The 27,326-nt window shown below is 41.1% G+C and overlaps 1 protein-coding gene across 5 annotated transcripts in view; it reads left to right on the top strand.

Annotated features, from left to right (window-relative positions):
- RARB (retinoic acid receptor beta) overlaps positions 1 to 27,326 on the top strand; it is a 316,522-nt gene that overhangs the window by 275,586 nt on the left and 13,610 nt on the right. For all 5 annotated transcript variants that reach the window (XM_056486007.1, XM_056486006.1, XM_056486008.1 and 2 more), the window contains one exon: positions 20,493 to 20,653. In XM_056486007.1, coding sequence (XP_056341982.1) covers positions 20,493 to 20,653 — 161 coding nt within the window. The remainder of the gene's footprint in view (positions 1 to 20,492; positions 20,654 to 27,326) is intronic.

The raw sequence follows: 27,326 nt of genomic DNA, 5'->3' as shown, positions 1-27,326 counted from the left end.
TTATAATATTTAAATGTTCATGCTTCTTGGAACATATGATTACATTCTGCTACTGAACAATAGAATGAATGGATTTACTTATTTGCGTTCTGGTTGAAATTGGCAAGCAGGAAACAACTTGAGAAACTGTCATATTTGTATTTTTTATTTCTTTTTAATTTTTTGTCTCCTTCATGAAGTATGATTCTATCTGCAGTGAGTGGCTAAGTGGAGGGCTAGTCTGCATAGTTGCATTCGAGAAGTTCATGCAGATTTCACTGATGTCATTTTAAAGTGAATTAATTAGAATGCAATCTTTATTTAGATGTTAGTCAGAACTGAACTGGGGTTATTTTATTCTTTTTAGCCAGCAGGAAGCACTGGATTTAGGAATTGTTTCTGCTTTGCTACAGGCTAGATTTTTAACTGGATGCCTAAATACCACACAGTGGCTGGGGGCTTTTTCAAAAATTCCAGAGTAGTTGCCTTGCTTGTAAACTTGCTTTCTCGGGAGGCAGGAGCTAAATATCAGAGTGGAAATTACAAACCCCTGAATTCTGTTCTGAGACTAATTCCTCTCTCTAAACCCTACAAGCTGATTAATCTGTCTTTCCTGTCTTAAGAGGTGAAAATTATGTCTTTTCGTAGAGACTGGGAGACCTTGTATTGTAACTGCTTTTAAAGTAGAAAGATGTAAACTGTGAAAATACCAATTAAATTAAGAATTAGAGAATATAGATAGTGAGGAAGCTATGCCCAAGCCATATAGATAACATATTTTTCATTTTGTTTTTTAAGGATGGATTTTTTGTTTTTTCAGTTGCTGATCAGATTAGAAAGCTTGTATTCTTTTTTTTCAGGCTGACGGATTGGGAGCTTTTAAAAGTTAATGCCAAACTCTCAATATCACTGATGGGGAGATATTTTTTAAGATGAGAGCAATGCTAATGGGCAAGGGTTGTCCTACAACAAAAACCACAGTGCTCTAGTGTCAGCCTGTGCTCTGCCAGGGATAATACACACTTTGTTATGCTGGGTGGCTGAAAATTATCTACATACAATTAAAATTCTCTTGTAGAGAACTGGGTTCTACTTGTTGTGCATTGTTTCCCATGGTTAAACAAACATCTCTTGCTTTTCACATCTTTTTTTTTGTCTTCAAAGAAGCAGATCTGCTTTTCCTTTCTCCTTTTGGGGTCTGCCGCTGCTGTGTTTTAGCCTTTACCCTTGATTTTGCATAGCTTTCACTTGCCAGCTTTAATGTTTAAAGGAGCAACTTAGATTGAATGTTATTATCCATAATTTACTCTATGTTCTGTGAAGATGGTTATGTAATAGCAGTAATTGCATCAACTCACCTAATGAGCTTTCCCTCCAGTGCCATGTACAGCAGATTAATAGCCCATGAATTCATTTGCAGCTCGTTGTGTTTCAGAAAAGTATTTCAGGCAGCAATTAATAAACTGCTAAAGAAAATAACATAAAAAATGATTTTTTTTATTATGTTAACTCTCCAGCTGAACAATTTATTGGCACCTTTCATGATGCGGCTAAGTAATTCTCTCCTAATTCCTCAAGCAGAGTGTGATTAGTGAACCCTGCTCAGCTCAAGACTGTCTGGTAATTAGTCTGATCTTTATATCCTAAAATGTTAGGGAAAACTAAGAATAGTATCCTAATGTTCTCTTTTTCTTCTATTCCTTGCCTTTCAGGCATTATGCAAATACCTGTAACTTTAAACTGCTGCATGCTAGTGCTGCAAATTTTTTCCCCCCTTCCTTGCATAGAAACTCCATAATTGTGTAAGCTAAGAATTGAAGACCTCAGCCAAGAAACAACCCCTGGCACTGTTTCTGTGCTGCTTGTTGTGAGCTGCAGTGTCCTATACCTCCCAAGTGGTGGGACAGAGCCCGAAGCAGGGACCCGGGAAAGGTCACGGGGTGCTGCTGCCCTGAGGAAGGTAAACCAGGGGTCAGATGCCACTGGAGAGGGAGATGCCAGGAAAAAGGCCTGGAGAGGGAAGAGAGAACAGGAGAAGTCCTGTATTTTGCAGTGTAAAAGGGGATGAGGTGATTAAACTCAATAGAAGAGCAGCAGTGAGATGCCAGGGCTGCAACCACCTTTGCAGGGAAAGGGGGAGGAACTGCTGCATGTGGTCAAACTTGCCAGGCTGCTCTAGAATTGCTAGTGTTTTGGGGTTTTTAAAATTTAATATCTTTATCAAGTTTTTCATGTTTTACATAATTTTTTTCTCAAAAGAAACAGTTATCTTCCTGCCGCTACCATCCCTACTGTCCCAATCCAAAAGAAGCTTGGCTTGTCTTTAAAAGTAGTAAAATATATATTTTAAAATATTTTCCCTCATTTTGGGCTCTTGAGGACTGAGTAAGCATAAAGGGAATTCCTTCAATAAGCTCATACAGAGATTGATTACATGTCCTCAGCTGGAAGTTACATTAAGACTTATTCACTAAGGTATAGCTACCGTGGTGAACTTTTCAACGCTCTCTGCTGTCTCTATGACAACACAGATCCTGGCAGAAGTTACCAGGGCTCGTGTGCTCTCTGCAGCCTTTGTCTGCATCCATCAATCCTAGTCCTTGACGACTGTAAATGTGTGCCTTTCTTACGTTTTTGCTTAACAAGGTGTTTTATTAAATTTGTGACACTTCTAAAGTTATTACACTAATCATTTGTACTGCAGTACCCAGCCATGCTCTAAAAGAGATGTGCTTTAGGAAAGAACTTCCTGAATGCCTCTCAATCTTGTCCTGTGGAAGATACTCAGATGAGTGGCACAGAGTCCTTGTTCAAGTAACTTTTCTTTCATTACGGGTAAAACTTAGGATAACTAGAGCCAGGGAAAAGTGTAATGCACACACAATCTAATTTCTGCTTAGACCTGCTGCACACTCCAGAGAAGTGCTTACTACTGTTCAGTGATCTAGCAAAGTGCTCAGACCTTGCTGAACCCATCCTTATTTTAAAGGAGCCCATGGTGTGTCAGTTGGTGCTTTTAGCTCAGGTTTCTCTGGCAGTCTTGCCATGTGCCAACTTCTGTGGTGGTCTTTCTCTGGAGATTGAGCTCTTCCTTGAGAACAGTTGGCATTGACACAGATCTAACTTTTCATATTTTTCTTTTTACACCTTTTGGATGTTTTAGGAATCATCAGATGCTTTCTTCTCCATCAGTTTCCCAGTAAAGTGCATTTTAGGCAGGTATCTCTTACAAAATCACTTCTCAACATAAATCTTGTAATTTTCCTGGCCTTTTTCTGTTATTTCTCATCCCCCACTTTGGTTTATAGCATTATTACAAATTGTACATGTGAAGACACTGGCTCTATGCATTTTTGTTGCCATTGCAGGTTGCCTTTGCCTCTTCTTCAGTTTAGTATGGCAGTGGCTTTCATGACAAGGAAAACCCTGGGTTATCCTTTCTGCCTTGTCCTGTGCTGGGCAATGCTGCTGTAAGAGCAGATGGGAAATCTTGAGGTAGCCAGTCCCTACCCAGTCCTTGCACTCCTAAGAATGAAGCTGAGGCCACATTTGCTTTGTCATGCGGACATAACTGCTGAGACCCCAATCCCATGACCTCAAAAGCTTTGTTTCAGAGCTTCCATTCTTCCTTTATGCACTCAGTTCACTGCTTCGTATTCCTCATTCGGATCATTTTGTTCTTTGGGACGCGGGGCATCTTTGCATCTCTCTTTCTGATTGCCATTGTGCTATGTGGCTTGCACTTTCTATACTGGCTCTTGTGGTTTTTCTAGTATCTTTTTTTTCTTTTGAATGCTTTTTGGTGTTTTTCCTTATTTTTTTATTATTTTAGGATGTTGAATCCAAAGGATGCAGAAATGTCAATGAGATAAATATCAGTCTGGGAACGAGCAAATTGCCAGTGTTCTGGGCCTTGAAGCTAAACATGGCTTATTTGGTTGTCAGGCCAACCTGAAAATGTTATCTACAGTAGCCAAGGTTCATGAGAAATGCAGTAAATTGTTCCCAAGAGTTCTGGGAAGTCTGAACTGCAGCAACTCGAATGTTCCTGAAGGACTCTCTATCAAATGAGAGGCTTACTTGGAAATGCTGATCAGAAGAAACGAATGTGAGAATGTGTATGACTTCCTGCTGGTTTATATCTGCAAACTTTTGTTTTCCTGGAGATGGTCTTGCACGGGGTAGGTGCCTCTGCAAAAGGCAAAGAAGCAAAGCTCTCGGGCCTCTCTGCCCAGAGCAGCTCCCGTGCTGATGGTGTGGAAGATGGAAAGCAGGCACTCAGAACCAGTGAGCGCTCAAAGATGCTTTAGGAAGATCTCTCCATGAGTAGATGAGGCCATGGGTTTCCCTCTGCTGCTGTCAGGCTCTCTCGGCTTGCTTTCATCCACTGGATGAATTGTTAGAGCAGAGGGAGTTTTCCATTGCCGTGCCTGCGATAAGCTGGCTGACACGTTGCAGCTCCTCCTGCTGGGATGCTGGCCCTAGGACTGTGCTCTAAAAATAGCTTGGATTTGTTTTTAGTTTGACTTTGTATCACATGCTCGTTTTAAAATACATCGGAACAGTTAATTTCCAGTTCTTCAGCGCTCGTGTGGAAAGTGTAAAGGATTTTTTAAAGTAGATGGTGTACAAGGAATAGAAATAACACCCTTTCTGTCCAAACTTAAATAACACTCAGCTGCCAATTCTATAAAAGGAAAAAGCAAGATCATAAGGCATTCGAATTTTTAATGTCCTCTAGCCCAAAATGAACAGAAAGCAATGGTTTTGCCTCATCTTATTTTACTCCAGTACTTGTTTGCATACTTGCCTGTTTCTGAAAGCTCTTAAATGTTTAAATCTAGGTCTCATGAAAAGTCTGTCAGTCAGACTACAGTTCTGAAACCTGACTTCTACAAGTTGTAGCTTAAAGCCCTACAGGCAGTGCCTGTGGCTGATTGGCATTTAATGAGCTGTGGGATCATTTCTCGGTGCCATGCACCGATAACCAGTTGCTTGTTGTTGATATAAACAGATTTGGTAAGTAAATGTGAGGAAATTGTCTGACTTTGGAGACATTTACCTGAATTTCAGAGTTAAAGCTAAGTGGAATTCTTCCTTTCCCCTGGCAAAAAGTGCAACAGAAAGTAAACATGCTTTTAGTTGGATTACAGGCATGGTTAGTCATCTGACAGACACTTTTAATGGAGTCAGAAAGACATGCTGGGGAAACATGCTGACCTACTTTTCTTTCTTTCTTTTTTTTTTCAAATTTTGAAGCAAGTGAAATGTTAATTTTAAAACTCTCCATAAAGTTAGATCTTGGTGAAGGATCTGATTTTGTAATTTAAGTTATTTACACTTCTGTTTAGGATTTGATAGATTGTTTTGATAACTGAATTTCATCAGGTTGTTTTTTTTTCTGTTAGGAAATTGGGTTACATCTGAGAAATCCATGTTCTTCCCCCTTTGCAGGACAAAGCAATCAGCTTCAAGTTAATGAATGATTTAAGCCCAGTCCTCTGAGGGAAGACTTTACAAACCATTGAAAATAACAGACTAACAAAGCATATTATATTTGTATCATTTTCAATGCATTATATTTTTAAACGTTTGCTGTCTTTAAACTTGGGGGGAAGGGATTACTGGCAGATAGCATTGTGCATTTTGCACTTTAGCTTTTTTTTTCCCTATGTTAAGGAGGTTGATTCTCCACCGTCAGTATTTTCTTGGAAGCAGAACTTGATGTATTTGAACCTGGGAATCACTTTACTGTAAAACTTGAGAGCTTGGGAAAAAGAAGCCTTAAATTAAATAGGAAAACTTAGCAGTGAGGATGGATTAAAACATTGAAGGAGCAGTTGAAGGAGCAGGAGAGGGCATCATTCCTTGACACACTGGCCCACTGGTCGATTCAGGGACACTGTTTTCACCTGCTCTGTCTCCTCCTGTTTCCATCATTAACAGATTTTCTGCTGTCACTCGGCCCTGGTACAATGGGTGCTGCTGCAAATCTTTTGCTTCCTCCCATTTCTCCTTGTTTTTAACTCCCAACTAGCTGACTGCAGTTTGCATCACAGAAATAGCAATACAATGTAAGAGAGGCAGAAAAAATGGAAATCGCCATGAAGTCTTGATGTTTATGGGGAGTTTTACATTTCAGAGAATCCACAATTTATGTATACTCTTATGAACTGCAGTAATTTTATATACTGTGTATTTCTAGAGAATTTTCCAGTGGCAGAGATTGAGATCTACTTTTTATGGTTCTAAAAATTAAGTATAAGATGTTGGTTAATACATGAGAGTTTTTTCTATTTCTCAAGAAGGCTGATAGTGGCATTGCACAGGTCTTAGCCTAAACTGGAGGCACCAGTAGAGGAAGCATCAGCCTAGGAAGACAAATCAGCAGTAAGTGAATATCCTTATGTGCTGAACTGCTGCACCTCACGTGGTCAGCATCTCTGACTGCACCATAGCTGTGCTTCATGCAAGGACTATCTTTCCCGTGTTTTTTTTTGCCATAGCACTTCTTCTAGGTGATCTGTGACATGGAATGTTTTGATTCTAGTGGAGACACAACTGAGAAAAGACACTCAAAAAGGTGTCACATCTGAAATTTCATCCAGGAGCTTTTTTTTTCTGATAAGTTGTTGGTGCTGGAAGATGAAACATTAGGTTTAGGGAGCTTGAGTTCCTCTCTGACCACACCAGTCTGGCCTCTTTTGGGCAGGGAGCTCTTGTGTTTCCAATTAGTAGTCTTGTGAAAATTGGTGAAGAAGTCCAGAGCTCAGTGTGTGTTTGGGCTTGTTGTCCACATTTTACTGTGCTGCACCATCTGGTTATCCCATCAAGTAGCTCCAGGATCAAAGCCATGTGATCCAGATCCCTGGAATAAGTGACTGTTAGTTCATAAGAACCTTTTGATAGCACTTTTGTACAAGAAAGATGTTTGATTTGCTGTTTCAGTATTTTGGAAGAGAAGCTCAATGCATAGTTTCCCCCCTGCCCCTTCTTTGGATGCCTCTTCAAGTGAACACTACTGTTAAATCAGAACATCCAAAAAATAATTTTAAATGGAAAAGGAACTAAAATAATTAAAAAGACAATAAATAAAAGCAAGAGGATATTTGTTATTAAGAAAAAGAAGCCCCATTATGTTCAAACCTTTCATAATACAGGGAAAAGTAAACAGGGACAGAGGAGAATAAGCATAAATATTTTATTCCTTTAATTCTGAAGAAGGCTTAAATCCTGTTTGTCCTCAAAAGAGAGTCAAAGCCTTTTCTTGGCAACTTTTCCTGTTGTTTTCTAAGTCAGCTACATCTATTTCACATGTTTATTAGGAACATTCTTCCTGCTAGAATTTAGGCATTGTCAGGTTCAAACATACATAAACTGCACAGACATATCAGCTGCCACTCATAGGATATGCAGTATAAACCCATGTGTTTTGGGATCTTCTTTCTTGGCTGGGGGAGTGAGACAGGGAGGTAACCCTCTGATAAATGGGCCTTGAACTAATGGAGAAGGAATATTAAAAAAATATTCCCTAGAAACCAGGGTGTGGGAAAAATGAGGCAATTAAGAGGAATCACTAGATACCCTGTCTTAACAGTTTATTATATATATTTTTAATGAGTATTTAATCCCTAATGCTGTGTGATGGATTAGAAAAGAGGGGGACTCAGGCCTCTTTCTGTGCATACTTTTATGTTTCCTCTTCATTGAACATTTTCTCTGGGCAAATTGTTTAACTTGAGCTGGTTGGAGGTGTTCCAGCACAACAAAGCTTCGCTGAAAATAACATTGGGTTGAATCCCAAAATGAAGAGTTGTCTGTTGTGTTCAGATTTGCAGAATCTCAGGATGAGATACAAGGGGGGCCAGGAAGGAGCCTTGTCTGTTCCTGCCCTCCATGTTGTACATCCCAGGCCCTGGAGGACTTGGCTGCACTGTGTCTACCATGCAGCCTGGTGCTCTGGGCAGTTCTGCAGGTGGCTGGGCAGGTGGATGTTCATTAGCTCTTTTGGGAACTGAATAAACTTCTGCTTTTGGAAATCCTGAGGTTTTAGCCCATGTTTCCCATGGGGGCTGTAGCCCTAGAACAGTACCCTGAGGTCCTCATAGAAACCCTTCTGTTAGTGCATCTTTCATCTTGCACTTGCCACAGTCTTGGAGAAGACTGTCTTAGCTGGAAGCAAGAACCCAACCTGTGTACAAGCTCAGGGCCCAATCCCACAATAGTGATAGATATGAAAGATTTGTCATCACTATTAATGAGATAAGATGGGGTTAGCAGCCACCTGTACTGCCAGATGATCCTTGCTGTGTAGTCACTTCTAGTGGCAACTGGGGACCACCCCCCTCATTTAATTAAGGACCAGCTGTGTGTTGAATTCAGTCTCCTTGCCCAGCCCTTGGCTTCCTTTTCAGACGTCATCTCATGTCCAAGTTGCATCCTTTGTTTTCATGGAGAAGTCTGAGAAAACTAGGTCAGTTTATCCAAGTAGAAATTATTATTTTATTGAGTTAACTCTGTGTTGACCTGCTGCCTGTTTGCCTTCTCAAAATGAACTCCCTTGTGTGCACTAAATCTTACCCTGGAAGTTGCAGAGCCCTCAGGAATCACTTTTTTATTTCAAATAAAAAATAAAAAGGCTGCTTTCCTTAGTATCTTTCTGTTTCCTGGAGACAAGTATCTGTCTGCTTTGCTTCTTGTGTGATCAGTATATCAGGCTGGTCTGGTGTGCTGTGAAAGCACTTAATGTAAAAAGGTTATGTGCTGGCTTTACTGGGGATATTTAAATGATCTTATGGAGAAATCAGGATTTGATTCTGCTTGACCCTGACTGACAGAATTAAGCTCTTTAAGCCAGTGCTGTAGTTACTAGCATGCCTTCTTTTTAAAATAATCTGGTCCACTTACTCCTGCTATTTTAGAACTTCAGTCCCAGACAAGAAAGCTTTTTTTTTTTCCTTTATATGAAAGAATATTTGGAATGTATTTTTAAAGAACTTCTTTGGCATTGTACATAAAAGATAAAATATATCAAAATAGACAGTCTGATAATTAGGTGCAGGCTTGTGGAGTGATTCATGTCATAACGTGAGTGCTGAAACAGCTGAGGTTGCTGCAGGTGTGTTAAGGGAATTCGACCCTGTAATGCTGTGATGCTTTTGCCTCTACACAAAGCAGGAGTACAGATGTCCAGAGAGCCTGCATTAATAGATGAGAAGCAGAATTTCTGCATGTGAATTATGGATGGAGCAGTATTTATTAGAGGCAAAAATAAGAGCCTTTGTCTCCCGAGCACCTTTTGCTTTGAAGAGTCACATAAAACCCTGCTGCTGTCCCAGGCACAGAGATCCCAGAAGTGAACTGGGGCTTCAGCTGCTGCCTGTTAAACCTGGCTGGAACTCAGAGCAGAGTTATGCCATGCATGGGCAGAAAGGGATCTGAAGAAAAGCCTGGGAGGCAAAGGCCTCTGAACTGCCTCAGCTGGCGGGTGTAGCATTTTGGGGTGGGCAGTGAGACGCAAAAGCTGAAAGTGAATAAACTTGTTTACCTGTGGCAGCAGCCAGCTTCAGCTTTCCCGGAGCAGGCTGGCTGGCTCAGCGTGGCTTTCCTGAAATCCTAGATGGAAAGAAAAAGAAGTCCTCTGACCTCACTCCTTGCTTTCTCCTTAGTTTACAGTTGGTGAAAACAGGACTATGTAATCTTCAAAAAAAATGCCCCACCCCAACAACAAATCTGCAGATTGTTTATTCCAACTGCTCAGCTTTTGGGAAGGGAAAGGATGTAAACAACACACTAAAAGGCAGTGAGATGCAACAGTATTGTTTGGGCATGTTATTATCCTGTTTGATGAACCTTTTTTTTTTTTTTTTTTTTTTTGTAGTATTATGGCAAAACAGCTTTAACAAAACACACTGTTCTTTCAAAAGTCAAACCCACCTGCCGTTCAAGCCCCCTGGCCAGTGCAGATGTGTGCCCACCAGCTGTGTTGGACTGTGCATCAGTGTGAGGCTTAAACAGGCAATTTTTTCTGGCTGATCTAGCAGTGCTTCTAGTCTACCTGGCTAAATTATATTATTCTTCCCTTCTGCTGCTGCTTCAGCTAGCCAGGAAGGTAAGCCTGAGCAGGGTGGCTAAGCATGGTTGTGGGGTGCACACTCCGTCCCCCCTGCCCTCCACTTTGGGTGCCACTCCTGGCACCTTGAGAGATGGAAATAACTTCCCAATCGCACTTCTATTTTATTTTGTTTTAGTAGTAGGAGTATGAACGAGCTCTTGCATTTAGGAAGGAATGTATGTAAGTTCATAACGGCCTGTTTTCCACATTGGCTTTGGAAGAATAGGTAAATAGATTCTGAGCTGTTTCTTTGCTTTTATTGTCCCTGGCCTAGTGGGAGGCCAGGGCTGCAAGCTGCTGAGGCTGTTGTAACGCAGGCAAGCGCTGCGATTCAAGACAGCAGCTCCCTTCCTTAAAGCATGCCGGGAACAACTGTTCCTGCGCCTTCATGAGCTCAGTTTACGGTCGCGGGAGGCGATGTGTTCCCTGCGCCTGATGAAGCACCCGCGCTCGCAAAGCCTCTTCAGACGTGTTGGCAGTTGGCAGCTCTCTCGCTAGCTGCACCTTTACACAATTGCACAAGCCACCAGGAGGTACAAATGTGAAATTCAGCCTTGGGGGCAAAACAAAGAAATGAAACTTAGGTATGAATGCGGTGTTATCCATCTGCAGATACAGATATTAGACCTGATCCCCCACTACGCTACTGTAGTTTTACACTAATAGGACTCTGCTGCGATCGGTGGAGTAGCACCACTGCAAGACAAAAACAGCAGTGGGGATAAGCTGAGGCTGTTATTTTTAATTCTGGTAAATAATGTAGGAGTGAAGCCTGTTTGGGGAAAGCCAGACTCTGTTCACTGCATGAAACCACCCATAATAAAAGGAAGAAATGCAGTGACACTCTATCTTGATGCTGTTCTTGAACCTGCTCTTCCTTCTAGGGTGCCATTGCCTTGAGTGTCCGTGTTCAAGCAAGGGGAAGGGGTCTTTCAGCTTACCTCCTTTTTTTGGTCCCATAAAGTCAATTTTATCATGCATGATCAGAATTTGTCCTGTAGCTTAGACTTATTCATTGCATTCAGTAAACGTGCTTATTATGGAAAGTTATTTTGTGGAAGGAGCCTGTTAATGGTATTGTCAGGAAAGAGATTGCAATTTGTCACGGTAGGTAACTTGCTAGTTAAGTAAAAAGCAAGTCGTTCTTTTCCTCATTGTATGTTAGGATAAGAAATAAAATAGCTGTGGCAGGTTGAAGTGTGAAGTGCTACAGGCAGGCAGTGGGGCAGGGATAGTGTGCAGTGTCTGGTCTTAGCTTACAGCCATGCAATTCCTTGGCCATCAGTGCTCCTGGATAATGCCCAGCAAATTGAAATGAGGACTTTGGATAACCCCAGCATCTCCCAGTTGCGAGGCATTGTACTACCATGACTGTCTCCTACGAGAAATTAATGTAATATCTGTAGATAAGTCGACTGATTTACCTTTTGATGACCCTGGAGAGAAAGGTCAGGTTCAGGATATTTTTGCTCATAATCGGTTATCCATAAAGAGTTAGTGTACCAGGCTTCAAGATTGTAGCTCAAAAGGGCAGTTGCTTTGAGAAGGTAGCTTGAAAGGGCACCTCAACAGCTGAAATTAGATGAGACAGATTTAATGGCCTCTCAGAGATTTCTGACTGAAAGTTCAGAGTTTGAAATTTAGGGATTTTTTTATTAACCCAGCCTATTGTAAAAGAAATGCACTATAGCCTAACAGAAATTCATTTTCAGGTTGAGTATTTAGAAGAGTTTATCAACTGCTGTATATACATTTGGTCACTTCAGCAGTTACGAAGAGAAAGAATAATCACTTTGTGTTTGTGGTCTTGTGTGTTTTTAGCTAATGTGTTAAGACACTGCAATTCCAGAAAAGCTGTCCTCCGTTTCCCCAGAGTATTTTGGTTTAACCAGCTGCATGCAGAATTTTATCTAGACTGCCACAGAAGTTACTAGTAAATCCACTGGGATCTTGGCAGCCAAAACAGTAGATAGTAAGCACAGCACTTTGCTTCCCTGAGGGTTTTAGCTTCATGGGGATTCTGCCACAGGCTGGCGCTTCTCAGTGGGTAACCTGCAGAAGCCCTGTAAATTTAGGAAACCTCCCCAGATGGAGTGATTGATTCCCAAAGCTTCTTCCCATTCCTGCACTGTGCAGAGAAGGGAAAGACTGGCAATTCCCACTGGGTGATGCAATTACTTGCAAACCTGTTGCAAGTGGCATGGTAGTTCTTAATAAAAATCATAGATTTTATATTGAGAGTATGGAAGTGACTGATTTCATGAAGAATACTGAGAGAGATGGGGCATGACCAGAGTGAGGAGGGAGTGACATGTGTAGTTTAATTTAACAGCTGCCCATATGCACAGGGAGATTGCAAGACCTGCATGTGGAGATACTCAATCTCAGACATGGGAATTTCTGGCTATATCAAGTAACTTGAGGTGATGCCTATGTGAAATACAGATGGGAACATACCAGTGAGTAAATTTTGTCCAAGTCAATGACTATGGCTAGGCTATTTCCATTGCAGATATGTTGGTGGGTCTTCACAGGCAATATCAGTGATTTATTCTGCCTGCAATTGTTAATGCTAACAACCTTCAATAGCTCTTTAAGCATCAGCTGCTTGGAGCGTGTGGATTATCCTATTTCACACTGGCAATTAGTTGATGACATTAAAGCACTTTGAAAATGGAAATCACAGGGCAAATGCTATTTAAACAGTTTATCATTTAATGTATAATCCCATCTCTCCACCTACTTTGATTCCACTATGTAGGGAGATGGTAAGGGAGACCAAGGAGTCTGCTTTCAGTTCAACCACTGGTATAGATGCTGTGACCTATCTGTCCTGCCTCTGATTCCACTGCTCCTCATCCTCTTGTCCTCTACCTGCCCACAACCCTGTGCTGCAAAACACATTTTCTTCTGGCTTTTTTCCCCACTTGTTTACTGTTTTTCTGTTTTTGCAAATTCTTCATTTCTCATTTGTTCGTAGGACCTGTTTGGGGAGTGAGGGGGTATTCCATTTTTATTTCTGAAGTCCTGATTTTTATTCTTTGGGCAGTTGGTACTCTGTTTGGCATGTTCTGCAGGACTCAAACCACTCCCAAAATACTATAGCATATATAAAGGTAGGCATTAGTTGGTATATTCATACACTTGGAAACAGCTTATACAATTTTGGTGTGTTTGGGTTGGTGGGTTTTGGTTTTGGTTTTTTTTTTGGGGGGGGGGTTGGTTTTTTGTTTGTTTTTTGGGGTTTGTTGGTTTGGTTTGGGGTTTTTTTGTTTTGTCCTTTTGCTACATTCAAGACAAATGTGCCTGTAGAACCATTTGTTTTCCTTCAGCAGTTGTTTTGGGTCTTGGATTGGTGGTCCTAAATATCCCATGTATGATAGCTGCTGATTATGCTTCTGGATGTCTTTAATAAGAAAAAAAAAATCAATAATTTTTAAAAGACAGTGAAATAATATAAATAATAATTTAAAATAAATAGATAAAAGAATGCCAAAGGCATACTTTTCAGCTTATTTCAATGGGTATTTTTCTCAGCCTGTTTGGTCCTATTTCTGATTTTAGATGGTATTGCTTTTTATCAAAGGACTAGAAACTCCCTTTTTTTGCTCATTCCACTTACTAGTATTTCAGGGATGTGACAATAGCAGGTGTCAAATTTCATGTCAAAAATAAAATTGTTCAGACTGATGAGAATCCTTGAAACCACAGGTGAAGTTTCAGGCCAGTTAAATAAAGCTATAGAGCATCCATTTGTATCATTCATTCATATAATGAAACCTGTTCTTATAAGTCAGCTCTTGATATATTAACCCTGCAGTTATCCTCACACATAAATGGGAGATGTGTTGCTTTCGTCAGGATATAACCATATAAATCCCCTGTGCATGAATGGAAAAATAGAGGCCCTTAGGCTATAGGTATCAAAGGTCTCCCCTATACTTACAATAGCCTAATAAGGTTATTTTGAAGGCATAGGTAATTACTCACAGACTCCCTATAGCCAGTGATTCATTGTTCTCTACTGAAACATTTCTAAATGAATTATGTTTTAAACAAGCAAGTCTTTGGCCTTCTCTTTTATGGGAGGAAAAAGAAAGTGGGAGGGCCACAAAATTCCACCATTTTCTGTGTTAAATAAAGTACACTGCTTACTAGTTAAAAGGTATTTGAAGCAGTTTAAATGTAATGCCACGCTTCTTGCTGTTTTGAATGCCTATTTCTGAATTTTACATTTTGATAAAATTATTATTGTTGTCATTAATTTGATATTTAGAAAAGACTGTGGATACAAGAGCTCAGCGCAATGAATAAAACAGTTGGAGTTAACTATCCCTGGGGATAGAATCAATCACTGTTGTAGAAGAGGGTGACATTTAAAAAAGAAACTCAGAAGGAAATGTCATGCTTAAAAAATTAGATTTAAACGCACTAGCTCCTGATTGATTTTTATTGCACTCACATGGATACACTGATTGATTATCAGCCTTACAAATGTTTAGTACCTTTCTCACTTCTCTAATAATCAGAATAATCTAATTTTCAATGTCATTTAAGTTACCATATTCAAGGTTATAATAGATCATATTTCTAATAAAACATGGCAATTATGTAATGAATAATACAAAGCTGCAAGGCAGAGTTTAAATTCACCTTCCTCAAAAAAAAAAAAAAAAATTAGAAAAAAAGAAAAATACCATGAGTGGCTGGAAGGGCCAGTGTACGTGAAGGCAGGCGGCAGGACGATGTCTTCTGGATCTGCAGTGTGTTCCCCTGTGGTTGAACTGAGGTTCCTGGCGCATTGGCCAGGGTGGGTTTGCCATAGCTGAATGTTATTTCTCAATAGGAAACCCTGGGCGGGCTCGAACTCTGTAATGGATGTGCTTGCTCTGTGCCTGGGGAAAAATGATAGCGTGCCAGGTGCTTATGAAATGTCTTCCATGATTGTTTCTCTGTGCTCCCTGTTAATTTTGATATGTGTCTGTAGAGAGATACTATCTCACTTAATTTGAGATGTTTTCTTCTGGCGATTGTTATCCAACAGCTGACATGGTTGATTTCTCAGAATCAGCTACAAAATATGCAGGTTTCAATGTGCTTTGGTTTTGTAAGCCCCTTACACAACTGTGTACTTGTTATTTGCTTTGTCCATTAGAGATGAGAGTTTTGTGTTTGAAATGGGCTTTGTCTCCAATCATTCTCCATATGTCAAAGCCAAGTTTTGGCATGGAAATTTGTTTTAAAATAGTTTCCTGGCTTTTTTTAAGACTGAGCTATTTTGCTTAAAAGAAAACATTATTTCATCTGGAAATCACGGCCTAGGAAGCCAATCTATTTATAACTACCTGGCGTTCTGCATATTTTAGTATGTTTAGCTTGCAGTTGCACTGCTGTTAATCTGAACAGGAGTCCCACCATCCTGAACTGATGCCTTGTCAGTTTGTTGAGCATGATTTTGCTGCTTTTGAGATGATTGTTTTGTTCCTTTACTTGTGTTGGAGATGGGAAACTCAAACTCCTTGAGTTCCCTTATCTTCATGCTTTCTTCCACCAGTTCTTTGGCCTGGAAGCTGCCTGGGATGTGCAGCTGGGTGTTGCTTTTGACCATGGGGTCAGAGAGCCTAGTTCAGCAGTAGCAGCAGGGTTGTTAACGCTCCTTTGGTTTGAGATTTTCCATGGTGACTGTTGGGAAAGACACCCTTATGGACTGCCATTCCATACCACACAGTTTGTTGAAGACTAATGTGTAGTATATGTTGGGCATTTAACCTGATGGAGCAAACTTGACATTGAAAGCAGGTGCACGTTTTGATTATTTAACTGAAAGATTTGATTGATATTGGCCACAGCTGCTAACTTCTGCCAGAGTTAGAATTGTTTTAATAGCTGCCTCTGGAGTTGGAGAAGCAAGAGTGTGGAAGAGATGTGCAAGGTTTGTGGGTTTCCACCCTAACAAGCAGCTTGGTGCTCCTGCATTTCCCAGCTGCAGTGCTGAGCATTGGCCCCATGGGACCATGTGGCACCATCAGCCTGCCCAGGCTGCCTGGCGTTCAGACAGGGACAGGTGGCTTCCCAGGGAGCAGGAGGACAGGCGGGACAGCGAGCCTCTCCCAGAAGGGAGAACTGGCAGGTCTGCAGCGTTCCTACCTCAGTTCACCTCTCACTTCTCTTCTCATTGGGTTTTACAAACAAAAGGAGTCTTTCTGCAGCCCGACCTTGTGCCCAGCGCTGTGCAATTACTGACTTGCTCTGTGTGCTTTATGGTGCTTTTGAGGTTTGTTAGCTTAACGAGTAACTTCCAAAATATTTGGGGACAAGAGGAGTGTGGTTTTACAGGAATGCGAACTGACTGGAAGCACTAGTAGTTGTTGCTACAGGAACAAAACCAGCTAACTAGTACACAGAGCTCTTCAAAGGTCATGGGGATCTCCAAGAGGCAAAACTGCAGTGATAGCATTTCAAATAATGAATTCATAGCTGATTAATCATTGTAATACATGAAAGGAGCTGTCTGCGTATCTTCTGCATATCTGGGGAAGCACAGGTTGTGCAAAAAATAGGAAAAATTGCATTGTGTGACATGTTCTTCTCCCTTGGACACATTTGTGCCACCTTTGACAGATGGATGTACTAACACTCACAATTTGATTTTTACCTGATGGTTTAGAAACTGTCTAAATCTCCTGGGCTGGATCTCATCTTATTCTTAGCTGAACAGTGGCTAAGTTTGGTGGACCTGAGGGGCTTCTGTTTAAGACTGGACGATTCCCTGCATTAGGACATGCTTGAAATGACCCCACTCAGGCAGGAGAATTGCTGCATGGTTACTAAATGACAGCACTGCAGTTCTTCAAGGGAAGCTGTTTGTGTCTTCTCTATACTTAATTCTATCTACAGCAGACCCTGCTGTCCTTGAAGAACACATCTGACCCTCATGCTGCTTTTGTGCCCTGTTCATCACTTCAAGCATAAGAGGAAAAGTGTATCTGAGGCTAAGGAAAAAGCAATGGCAAACCTGGGGTGAGGAGAACAGACTGAACAGAACAAGAGGTGTTGTTCTGCCCCTCTATCATCAGGGAGGAAGCTGAACATCTGAAGGTAGGGGCTAGTTCTTAAGGCAACAGAAAGTACTTTTGCCAGCTTGCAAACCCTGCTGTGGCTGCCTGGAGGTTTCTGGGTGTGGAAGTGCAAGTCCTGGCATGTGTGTCAAGGGGACAGGGAAGCTGTCACAGGAAGATGGATTGGAGCAGACGTGCACAGGTGTGGGCGTGTGTCACTCAGCCTTCTGGGGCGCGTCAAGACCTGGCTTCTTCACGTATCAAGATACACCTTTTTTCGTTCTCCTCCCCACACTGCCACCTTATTTATTTTTCTTCAACTCATAGGGCAAGAGAGCTTCTATACTGTCCCCTGTTGGGAGCTTCTAATTAATGCAGCCATCAAGTCAGAATTTAGTGCACAGTAATGAAATTCATAACCCGGGTTTTCTACGGCAGCATTAACTGCGACACAGATTCATCACTGGCGTATCATCATGCATCGGGGATTGATGTGATCATATGCATGTAAAGATCAGGATACCAAAAGGTGTGATTTATGTAATATAAGCATAAGCTGTAACCTAGAACCTTCCCACATGCAGTGTGACAGTTCCTGTTCCCAGAGAAGTGATGGTTTTTAAATTTACTGCGTAAATGTATATGTTTATATGTTTTTATTTAACTCCTTTAAACATAGTGTTGTCTTAAGGTCTTTTTTTTTTTGTGTGTATGTGTGTGTGTATTGAATTATAGCTGTAGTTAAATATGCCCAATAGTTCAGTGTTATTGAAATGCTTTATACTTTTGGAGTTTGGGTGTTATACGTCAGCGCTTTAATCCATTATCTTATAGGGAGTATAGAAACACTGACATGTCTGATTCAGTCTTGATGAATAAAGCAAGAATATATATATTATTTTGGTTTTATCATTATTATAAAAGGTATCAGAATCATATAAAGAAGTTAATGAGGAGCAAAAAACCTTTGTTTTTAGGCTGTGTTTCTTCTCCCCTTTCTACTCTCTGATTTGCACCAAAAAAACAAAGAGGACGGAGTTGGGCCAGTTTGGTGATGAGGATTGATCAGCAGCTGTCCCTCTGGTGGCCTTTGGAGGGAAGGGGACTTCAGGTACAGCTGCAGAAATAGCAGTGCTGTGGTAGCAAAGGAGCATAGCAGGGTTCCTGCCAGAGTTATATCCTGGTCCCTGGGAGCCCTTGGCACCTGCTTTGAAGCCTGGCCTGAATAATGCATTCATCTTCCACGAGGAGTTCAAAGCTGTTGAGGGAAGTAGTTGTTGAGGCTGTCTGCTTGGCAAATTTGTCAATCAGCTTCTAGAGCTTTAAGTAACTGGGGCTTTGTGAAGAAGGTTTATTGCTCTTTGCGGTTGTGTAGCAGTTTACAGAATTTTCTAAGGAACTCTTTTATCCCCCAAGTACAGCAGTGATTAGGATTTGTTTCTGAAGTGCAGTGGCAGTTTGCAGTACTCAAGATGTACCTCTGGGTCATGGATGTTTTTTCAGTGTAAAGCATGGTGCTTGTGCTCTGGCCTGGGGTCCAGCAAGCAAAGCACAGCATTTGCTTGAAGGGAAAACTTGTAAAAGGAAGCAGGAAGAAACCAGTCCAGCATTGTACTTTTGCAAGGGATAACCTTTTTGGTCCACTCTTCTTGGTCTCCTTTGGATCTGTGTTCTCCAAACACCAGAATTGATGGTGTTCAAGGTTAGGCTTTAATCCAGTGGGGTGCTCAGCATCCCAGCCCTGATCCAGCCAAGCACGTGAGTGACTTCAGTGCGGGTCTTTCACACAGTTAAGTCAAGTTCATGCTTAAAATGTGAATGATTGGCACCAGAATTCTCTCAGTTGCAAATTCAGACCTTTAGTGAGAAAACCAGAGCCATACATTGCATGGACTATGTGGCTAATGGCCTTGTGAAGGAGAAACAACATTCCCCACATCTCTGCTCCTTGTTTTCTATTACACACAATATGTTATTTCTGTAGATGCCTCTGATGCTTTCCCAGCACGCTTTTTTTTCTACTCTTTGTGATTATTTGTGGCTCACTGGCATGTAGGAAGCAGCCACAGAAGATGTAGAGATGGATCTGGGGAACCCACAGGGAAGGAGAGCTGGCGCAGAGGTGGCTCTGTGCTTCCCTCCCTACTGCACGGATAGATGCACTTTCTGGGGCAGGACAGTACAAATAAGAATCAGCAGATCTTTGGCCATCCAACATCCCTGGCCAAACCCACCAGCTTCACCCCCCAAGTTTAGGGCCTTGTTTTAAATATCGTGAGGTTTTGAATACTAACAATGTTAAGATTGGTTTTATTTATCCAGTAAGATTTAGTCTTCAGGGTGTTTAATATTGACATGGAGTCTTTGGGGAGAGGGATTGATTTTGCTTGGCTTTGTTGTAAAGCCTTATGCATCTGGTTACACTTAAGACGTTAGCTTTAGCTAACAGCAAGACTCTTGATAAAATTCACAATTACTGGCAATACTGTGGACATGGACTTATCTCCTGGGCACGTTTTGTAAAATTAAGCTATTTTCATTAAAAGAACAAAGAGCAGCATGGTGATGGAGCAGCTGTCATATTTTATTACAAAACACAAATATGTGGGAAATCAATTACAGCACGAGTGCGCACAATGCATATTTCCAGTAATCCCCCACGGCCGGGGGAAGGTAGAATAGGCTGATCTGAGTGCAGAAGCAGATGGCAAGCAACTTTAGATAGCTTCACTGCCATTTTTTCTCTTTCAAGTATTTGTGCTTCTGCTTTGATCTTCAGAACTTGAGTTTAACATGTTTCATCTTCTTTTGTTTACTGTTTTCACATTTAACTTTCCTTTTAAATAACTTCTGTGTGGTGGAATTTGTATTAGTATGGGGCTTTGTTATCTTCCATGCTGAGGTACTTAAGAAGAAAGAGAAAGCTGTCTTTTTTCAGTGTTGTTCACATCCAATAAAATAGCGACTGCGTCACTGCAGAGGACTTCACCATCAGCCATGCTCAGTGAAAAAATCCCACCTCACAAAGTTACTAAGACACTGTGCATATGAAGTTGCAGTAGACTTTCCTGGAAGGCAGATACTATGGAATTATGGTGGCACACCCACAACAAACCCTGTGGAAGTTTGGTCTCACCACTGCTCACTACATTTAATTCTTAAATTATTTTTAAATGAGTAAGCTGGAACTGGTGTTCTCTATGCATATAACATTTTTATATTTACCTAAAATAATGTGTGTTTAAAATAACAGCATTTTACAGTGATTTGAAATAGAGCAGCAAAAGCAACATAGGTTGGTCTGAATAACCCCATGTGATCTGTATCTGCTTTTTTTTCAGCTGTCAGAAATGATAGGAACAAAAAGAAGAAGGAACCTTCAAAGCAGGAGTCCACAGAAAACTATGAAATGACAGCAGAGTTAGATGATCTCACTGAGAAGATCCGAAAAGCTCACCAGGAAACCTTCCCCTCACTCTGCCAGCTGGGAAAGTACACTACAGTGAGTATGATTTGAGGCACAGTGTTCTAGATATGCCTGGATGATGTGAGTTTTGGAGGCTCTGGATATTTTAAATAGATGGAGCAGTAGATTCACTCTTTGCACCTCCTTAGCCAGGAAAAAACAGAGGTGTGTGTGCAAACGCTGCCTGCTGGGGAGAGAAATTGCACTTAGATGTGAGCGCTACTTAGCAGTGTCACAAGAGACTCCTGGAGGATTAATTCAGCCAAAGGACCAGCTTGGAGACCATGAGTCAGTTACATTCCATCATTCATTAGAAATTTGTTGGCTTCCAAAGACATGATCTCTGCTCGTGCATCAGCGGATTACAACTTTGCAGGTGTAGGGAGTTCATAAATGCTGCTGGATTACTGGTGATAGTCCCAAAGCTACCAAGGTCAAGGAAAATATGAAATGTTTAAGTAAAACTGTTTCCAAAATGATCATTTGCAGTTTATTCCTAGAGTCATAGAATATCCTGAGTTGGAAGAGACCCACAAGGATCATTGAGTTCAACTTCTGGCTCTGCATATGACAGCCCCAAAAATTACACATCCTTTCCCAGTCTACCAAAACATCCCATAACAGCAAAAACTTCTGCTGCTTTTAGAAGTGAAAAATCAGCCCCCCCATGAAGAAGCTCAGTATTATGGGAATTTCTCCAGAGATGAGTCAGGGAAATATATATATGTTGCTAAATACAGGGAAAGTCAGTGATATTAATTGATTAAAGAAAATTCAATGTCAAGTTTGCAAATTTCATAATAAAAGATATGATAAAAAATAACTATTAGGTAATGTTTAGAGCCTTGTCAGAAGAGAAGTGACTGCTGGGTCTGGGCTTGCTCTTGGTTGCAGCAGCACTGGCTGTTTGAGAGGCATGCACAAAACATCCTGAGGTAGTCAGGCATGTGCTCTCATTGCTGAGAGCAAGAGTTCAGGAGTGGCATGGCTGGGGCAAGGAGACAGCTGCCTCCATGGTTCTTGCCCTCTAGCCCCAGCTGAAGATCTGGGACCAATCCCCAGAGGCCAGGTGAAATACTTTATCACTGGATTTTGAGTAAATTTTCTGCTATTGAAACAAACATGAAATTTCTAAGAGTGATGTAGACAAATCCCTGTGTTCCATAAATATTCACTGTTTTAGTGATCAGGGTGCTCTTTTGTGGCATATTAATCTATTTACAAAGCAAAGTGGAAGGCTCAAAACTGAAGTCTAAGAGTAAGACTTGGTATTTAGGTGCAAGAAAAGCAAGGACATATGGTGTGATTTTAGAAAAAGACACGTTTTTCATGTTGCTGAAAGTATTTTCACAAGCACTTTTCACATTTTATTCTGAGCCCCATGTAAACTGGTTAATACTGGGGAAGGAGCCTGTCCTCCCCATGTTTCTCTGGTCCTTCCCAGCAGGAACACTTTAGTATGTATTTCCACATTCCTCAGAGTTAGCAGTGCACTGCAGCTGGTGGGATGGTACTGTACTGCATCCTGGTGATTGCCAAAGATCCTCAAGGGCTGAAAGATAAGCCTTGGCACCTCTACACTTGCATTAGGTATTGGATGCTGAAGTATCATTAATCTTTTAGCTCTTGAAATGATACAAGTGGATGAAATTGGAGAGGGTCTTGTTGCATAGCACACCCACTGCTGATGCCTTCGTCCTTAGGTTCCTTCTGAGCCCCATGGCGAGTTTATGTCCCTGTTGGAATTTCAGAGCCCTTATTGAGAGCACCTGGATCTCAGTAATGAGCAGATGAATCTGGTCTGTCTATGGAACACGAGTAGCCATGATATAGCACTCTTTCTGAGGCTGGATATTGTTTGTTCAGATTTCAAGCCTGATGGGACAGCCCAGAGAGCTGGAGATTTCTTGGTTTTAGCATTGCTCTGTTGGAAGTCCAAACTAGTGAACTGCTTCACAGGGCTTAGCTCCCTCCTGCTTTCTCATGGTACAAATTACAATAACAAAATTATACTGAGCATCACTTTCGGCTTACCTTGAGTCTTTGAGAGCGTTGCAGCTTTCTTCAAATGCTGCATCAGAGCTAATAGCAATGGTGCTAAATAAATGTCTTCTTACTGCATTCTCATAGTCTGTGTGTGAAATGCAGAGTGTTTAAATCTCTCATCTAGGTAAGGTCTGGCAGCCACTTCAGCATTTTATGTAGGACTTCAGTATTAAGAGCTCTTGTGGGAAGGACAGTGTAGCACTGGAGCTGGAGTAAGAGTCATCTTCACCTCCAGCCCAGGGGCACAGGAGAATCCTTTCTGCAGCACTGAGGATAAGGATAGGAGGATCTGGTATATGGAAGCTGTTTGTGCTGGTCACAGGAGCACAGCTCTGGTGCCTGGACACCACCACCAGCTGCTGATCAAATGGCAGGGCTTCAGCAACAATCTGAGACACTTGAAGTAGAGAAATCAAAAAACAGGGAAGCACACAGCCCTTTTTTTAAGTGCTGTGTCCAAGGGGAGCTAGAAGCCTATGCCACTCTGCTTTTTTTGATATAACAATCAGTACAGGTAGAAGATTGCCCCCACTTCTGCTTTTATGCCTGGTCCTGCATGCTGTCAGTCATGAAGCATGCCGTGCTTACTCTACAGAGCACACAGATTGTGTTTATAACCTTAGAGTTTTTAATTTAATTCTCTAAGTGAGAGGTGAGAAGTGAGTATTTTTAACCAATGTAGATTGCCTTGAATTTTGTGAGCCTTGCACTTGTGTACTGACAGGGATGGTGAATGGAAGAAACTGTTCTGCAAGAGCAGCCCAAGTGCCTTCGGTTACGTGATTGTTCAGACTGTTTTAAAAGAAGATTTCATTTGCTGCTAAAAAGAGCAAAGAATTTTAAGTATAAGAGTGTAAAGTAAAAAAGACCTTACAGAAATATAGCAAAAAAATAAATCTGTTCTGGCATTTGGCTTGTGTATCTGGCTCCTCTCACTCTTGAGCACTGCAGCCTGCATTTCCCAGAGGGAAAGGTTACATGGTGATTTTTCCCCCTCCATTGTGTGTTTTTACCTGTTAAAAGTGTTTTTATAGAAGCATTTTCAATTACATTTTTTTTATATCCATCTGCTCTTTAAAAAGAAAAAGGGGCCCCATACTTTACATAGTTGATAGAAGTCTACTTAAAATAATGGGAGAATAGCATTTGTATTAAATTCCCTGGGTCATTTGATTTAACAGTTGCATTTGGTGGGCAGTGACAAATACAGTTCTACCAATGATGAGAATCAGCAAGCTGTTTAAATGTAATGGATTCCAAAAGTCCATCATAAACAGATCTGTTTTATTACTGTCATCCAGGTAAGAGAGAGTGCCTGAGTAATTTCTCTGGAGATGTCATACTTTATAGTATAATTGAGTGTAACTATACTGCTTGTCCCTGGAGAGTGGTGTTATTTGTAAGTCTACAGCTGTGTTACATCCAGCCCTGTGATAAAGGGAGGATAAAACAGAAAACAATTTTGGCTCTGCAGACCCTTGGTGCAGATTCTCCTGGGCTGCTTTTGGCTAGCTGAAAGTGAAGATGTTCCACATCTTGGCAGCAGTTTGTTCTTTTTAAGTGCTGGTCTTAGAAGTTACACAGCTATTGTTCTGTACCATTGCAGAGGAATATATAAATATGTATATATATAGTATGTGTGAATCTCCTGATACTGGGACTGAGCAGGGACATGTGTTGTGGTCCTCAGTGAACCCACTGGAGCTGGAGTGTGTTGCTGCTTTTACTAAAGAGTGTTCCTGATTAGGGCAGAGTGCCCCTGTGAGCCTTGTTTCCTTTGTAAAGTGGATTTTAAAGACAGTAGGGATTCTGCTGCTGTGTATGTTTCTACGAGTACCTCATCCCGTATTGTTAATGTGGAGACAGAGCAGCCTGCAATGAAAAAACAAAAATGATGGAAAAAATGGGATCAATTTATGTGGCAAAAATGGCTGTTTAATTGGATTTCATAGCAAGGTTGGGCTTTTCCACTGATAAAGATGCCACTAGGGTGTATTACAGTATTGTTCCACCATATGTGCACTGGTGCATAGGCCTGAAAAACATGTGAGACTGCTCCTGGAAAAGACACCCAAAAACCCGCTTCAGTAAAATAATCAGGAAAAGTCATAGCATCTGCATCTTTTTCACAGCATGGATAGAGGAGATCACCAGTCAAATTTAATCAGAATTTTTGTTTCTATTGTGCATTGTCTTAACCCCGTGTTTCATTGTTCAGCCTATACATTGATATTCAGTCAGTTTTGGTTTTTAAATACTGAGAAATGCTGCTAAAAATCCAGCTCTTTTTACTGCAGCACTAATGTTGACATTCATTAACAGAAAGAATGTTAAAACTCTTTCCATTTGTAGCATCTCAAAGATAATGTGCAAAACCACTTTAGCTCCAATGCTGAGGGCTCTGGCACCTGGCATAATAAAACACCTGGTTATTTTGTATTTTATTAACTGCCCCTTCTCTTCAGTTTGCATAATAGAGAGTTAGATTTACATTTGTTACGACAGCCGTGCATTACTCCTAATAGAAGGCACGTCAAACTTCCCGTTGCTGGCACTGCAGCATGATAAAGTAACCTCATATGATACTGATGAAGATTTCGTTCACACTTGCTGGTTTCATGCAACGTCTTTTTTTCCAGATGGATACCCTATTGTAAAATGATTTCCTGCTTTAGGCTCTGCTTTGTGTAGCTCTCTGCTATGCCATCTTTCTATGAACTGGATAAACTGCCTATTAAATTTAATTACAGCCTGAATGACTGCACATCTTGATCTTATTTTTCCTCCAATGTACTGTATTTCACCAAGGTCCTTGAGGATGAAATAAAATAAATCTGAAGGATGCATACTCCAGTAGCCAAAAGAAATGTTTCAAAGGGCATTACAATGACTGTTAACTCATTAGTTTTGGACTGTTTTGAAGGCAATTCTTTAGGTTTAGCATTATAAAGACATTTTCTTCTATCTTTCTTCTGTCATTTAAAAAAAACCCAAACAAAATAGAGGAAGTTCCCAGAATAAAAATTCAGATAGAAATGATGAAATGAATTAATTATCCCCTAAAGGGAGGGGTAGCAGGAAAGAGCACACATGCTCCTTCAGACTGCTCAGCATGGTAAGTGTTAATTTTTTGCAGTTAGGGCCTAATGTAAATATTCCTGGCTCAAATCTCCATGCTCTTCCAAGTGAGGGTGAATGTCAGGCTGGTGGTGCCCTGGGGACCCATCAGGACTTTCCCCTTCGTGACTGATGGTGGTGGTGGTGGTGTCTTGTGAAGGCAGCGCTGGGATGGGGTCCAGAGCATCACAGCCAAGCTGAGCTCACTCCACATTCCCTCACCAACCTCTTCCAGCCCTGTGTCCTTCCTGTGAACCAAAGAAAGCTGACAAGATAATGGCCTCACTGGTTTTCTAGAAGGTGGATATCCTCACGATCAGCAGTGGTGGTGGCAGGCTCACTGGAAATGTTTCCACCAAGGAAGTGTGATCTGTGTAATTTGAATGCTTTTTGATGGCTATTTAATCTGCCATGTCTGTTAGACTTTTAGGTTGAGACTCTGCTCATTTAACTTTAATTTTAAAGTTAATTTAACATTTTAACTTCAACCAGCTGAGACTGAGGCAGCTGATCACATGGGCTTCCTCTGCAGCTGGGGAGAAAGCCACTGCCTGAGCATATTTTTATAGGTAAAATTCCTCCTGCAGTGAGATCACCCAGATGCTGAAGGCAGCTGCAATGCACACTAAACTTGGTGGCTTATGAAACAGGGAACTGAGGGACACCATCACACTGGCTGCATCCTAAATAGCATTGGATCAAATGCTGGCAATACACTGCAAGTGAGGACAGAAGGAGAGGAGATTTGGGTTTTTTAGAGCACTATCATTAGCTGTTTCTTGCTACTCAGTGGGAATCCTGTGGATTGGAATGGACTCACCAGGTCTTCTCATGACACCCAGTGTTGGTGGGCTGGCATCAAGTGAGTCACAGCAGATTGATGATTCATGGCTAATATGTTCAGCTTTTTCAAGGGTTAAGTGGTTGTTCCAAATGTATGAAAATATGAGTTTGATCACAAACTTAACACAAGTTTCCTATGCGCTCTAGAAAATGATGGACACTTCAATTGAATATATTGTAAACAGTCCCTGAAAGATGCCACCAGAATGTCCTTGTTACACTTCCATAGTGGGGGTGTATGTTAGATAGACCATCAAATGAGCATGTAGCATTCATGAAGGCACATGGGATTTTCCTCAGCATCATGTAAATAAATGCTCTGTAAGTCATGGGAGACTGTAGCTTCAGAAAGCTGTGGCATAACCACAGAGCAGAGAAATTAAGCAGAACCAATTTTCTCAGACCTTAAGTATGTGAAACTATGTTCCAAATATTGTGCTGCTTTTTCCAGAGGAGGACCCAATATTCTTGTTCCACTGTTCATTTATATTTTCTGGGGTACAACTGTAAATTGTCTTTCTCAATGCACTTATTATATAATGGCAAGGAAGAATAATGAGGGTGGCATTTGGAAATGTTTAAGTTCATTTGTATTCCTTGTACAGATGGCCTCTGCAATCATAAGTAACACAGAAGTATCCAAGGAATTTTCAGGCAATTAATCCAAGTTTAAAACCAGCATCATCCCAACAGCAAGCTGCAG

The sequence above is a fragment of the Oenanthe melanoleuca genome, chromosome 2 (genome assembly GCF_029582105.1).
Source record: "Oenanthe melanoleuca isolate GR-GAL-2019-014 chromosome 2, OMel1.0, whole genome shotgun sequence".
In the NCBI taxonomy this organism is placed as follows: domain Eukaryota; kingdom Metazoa; phylum Chordata; class Aves; order Passeriformes; family Muscicapidae; genus Oenanthe; species Oenanthe melanoleuca.
This window is presented reverse-complemented; position numbering and strand designations above follow the sequence as displayed.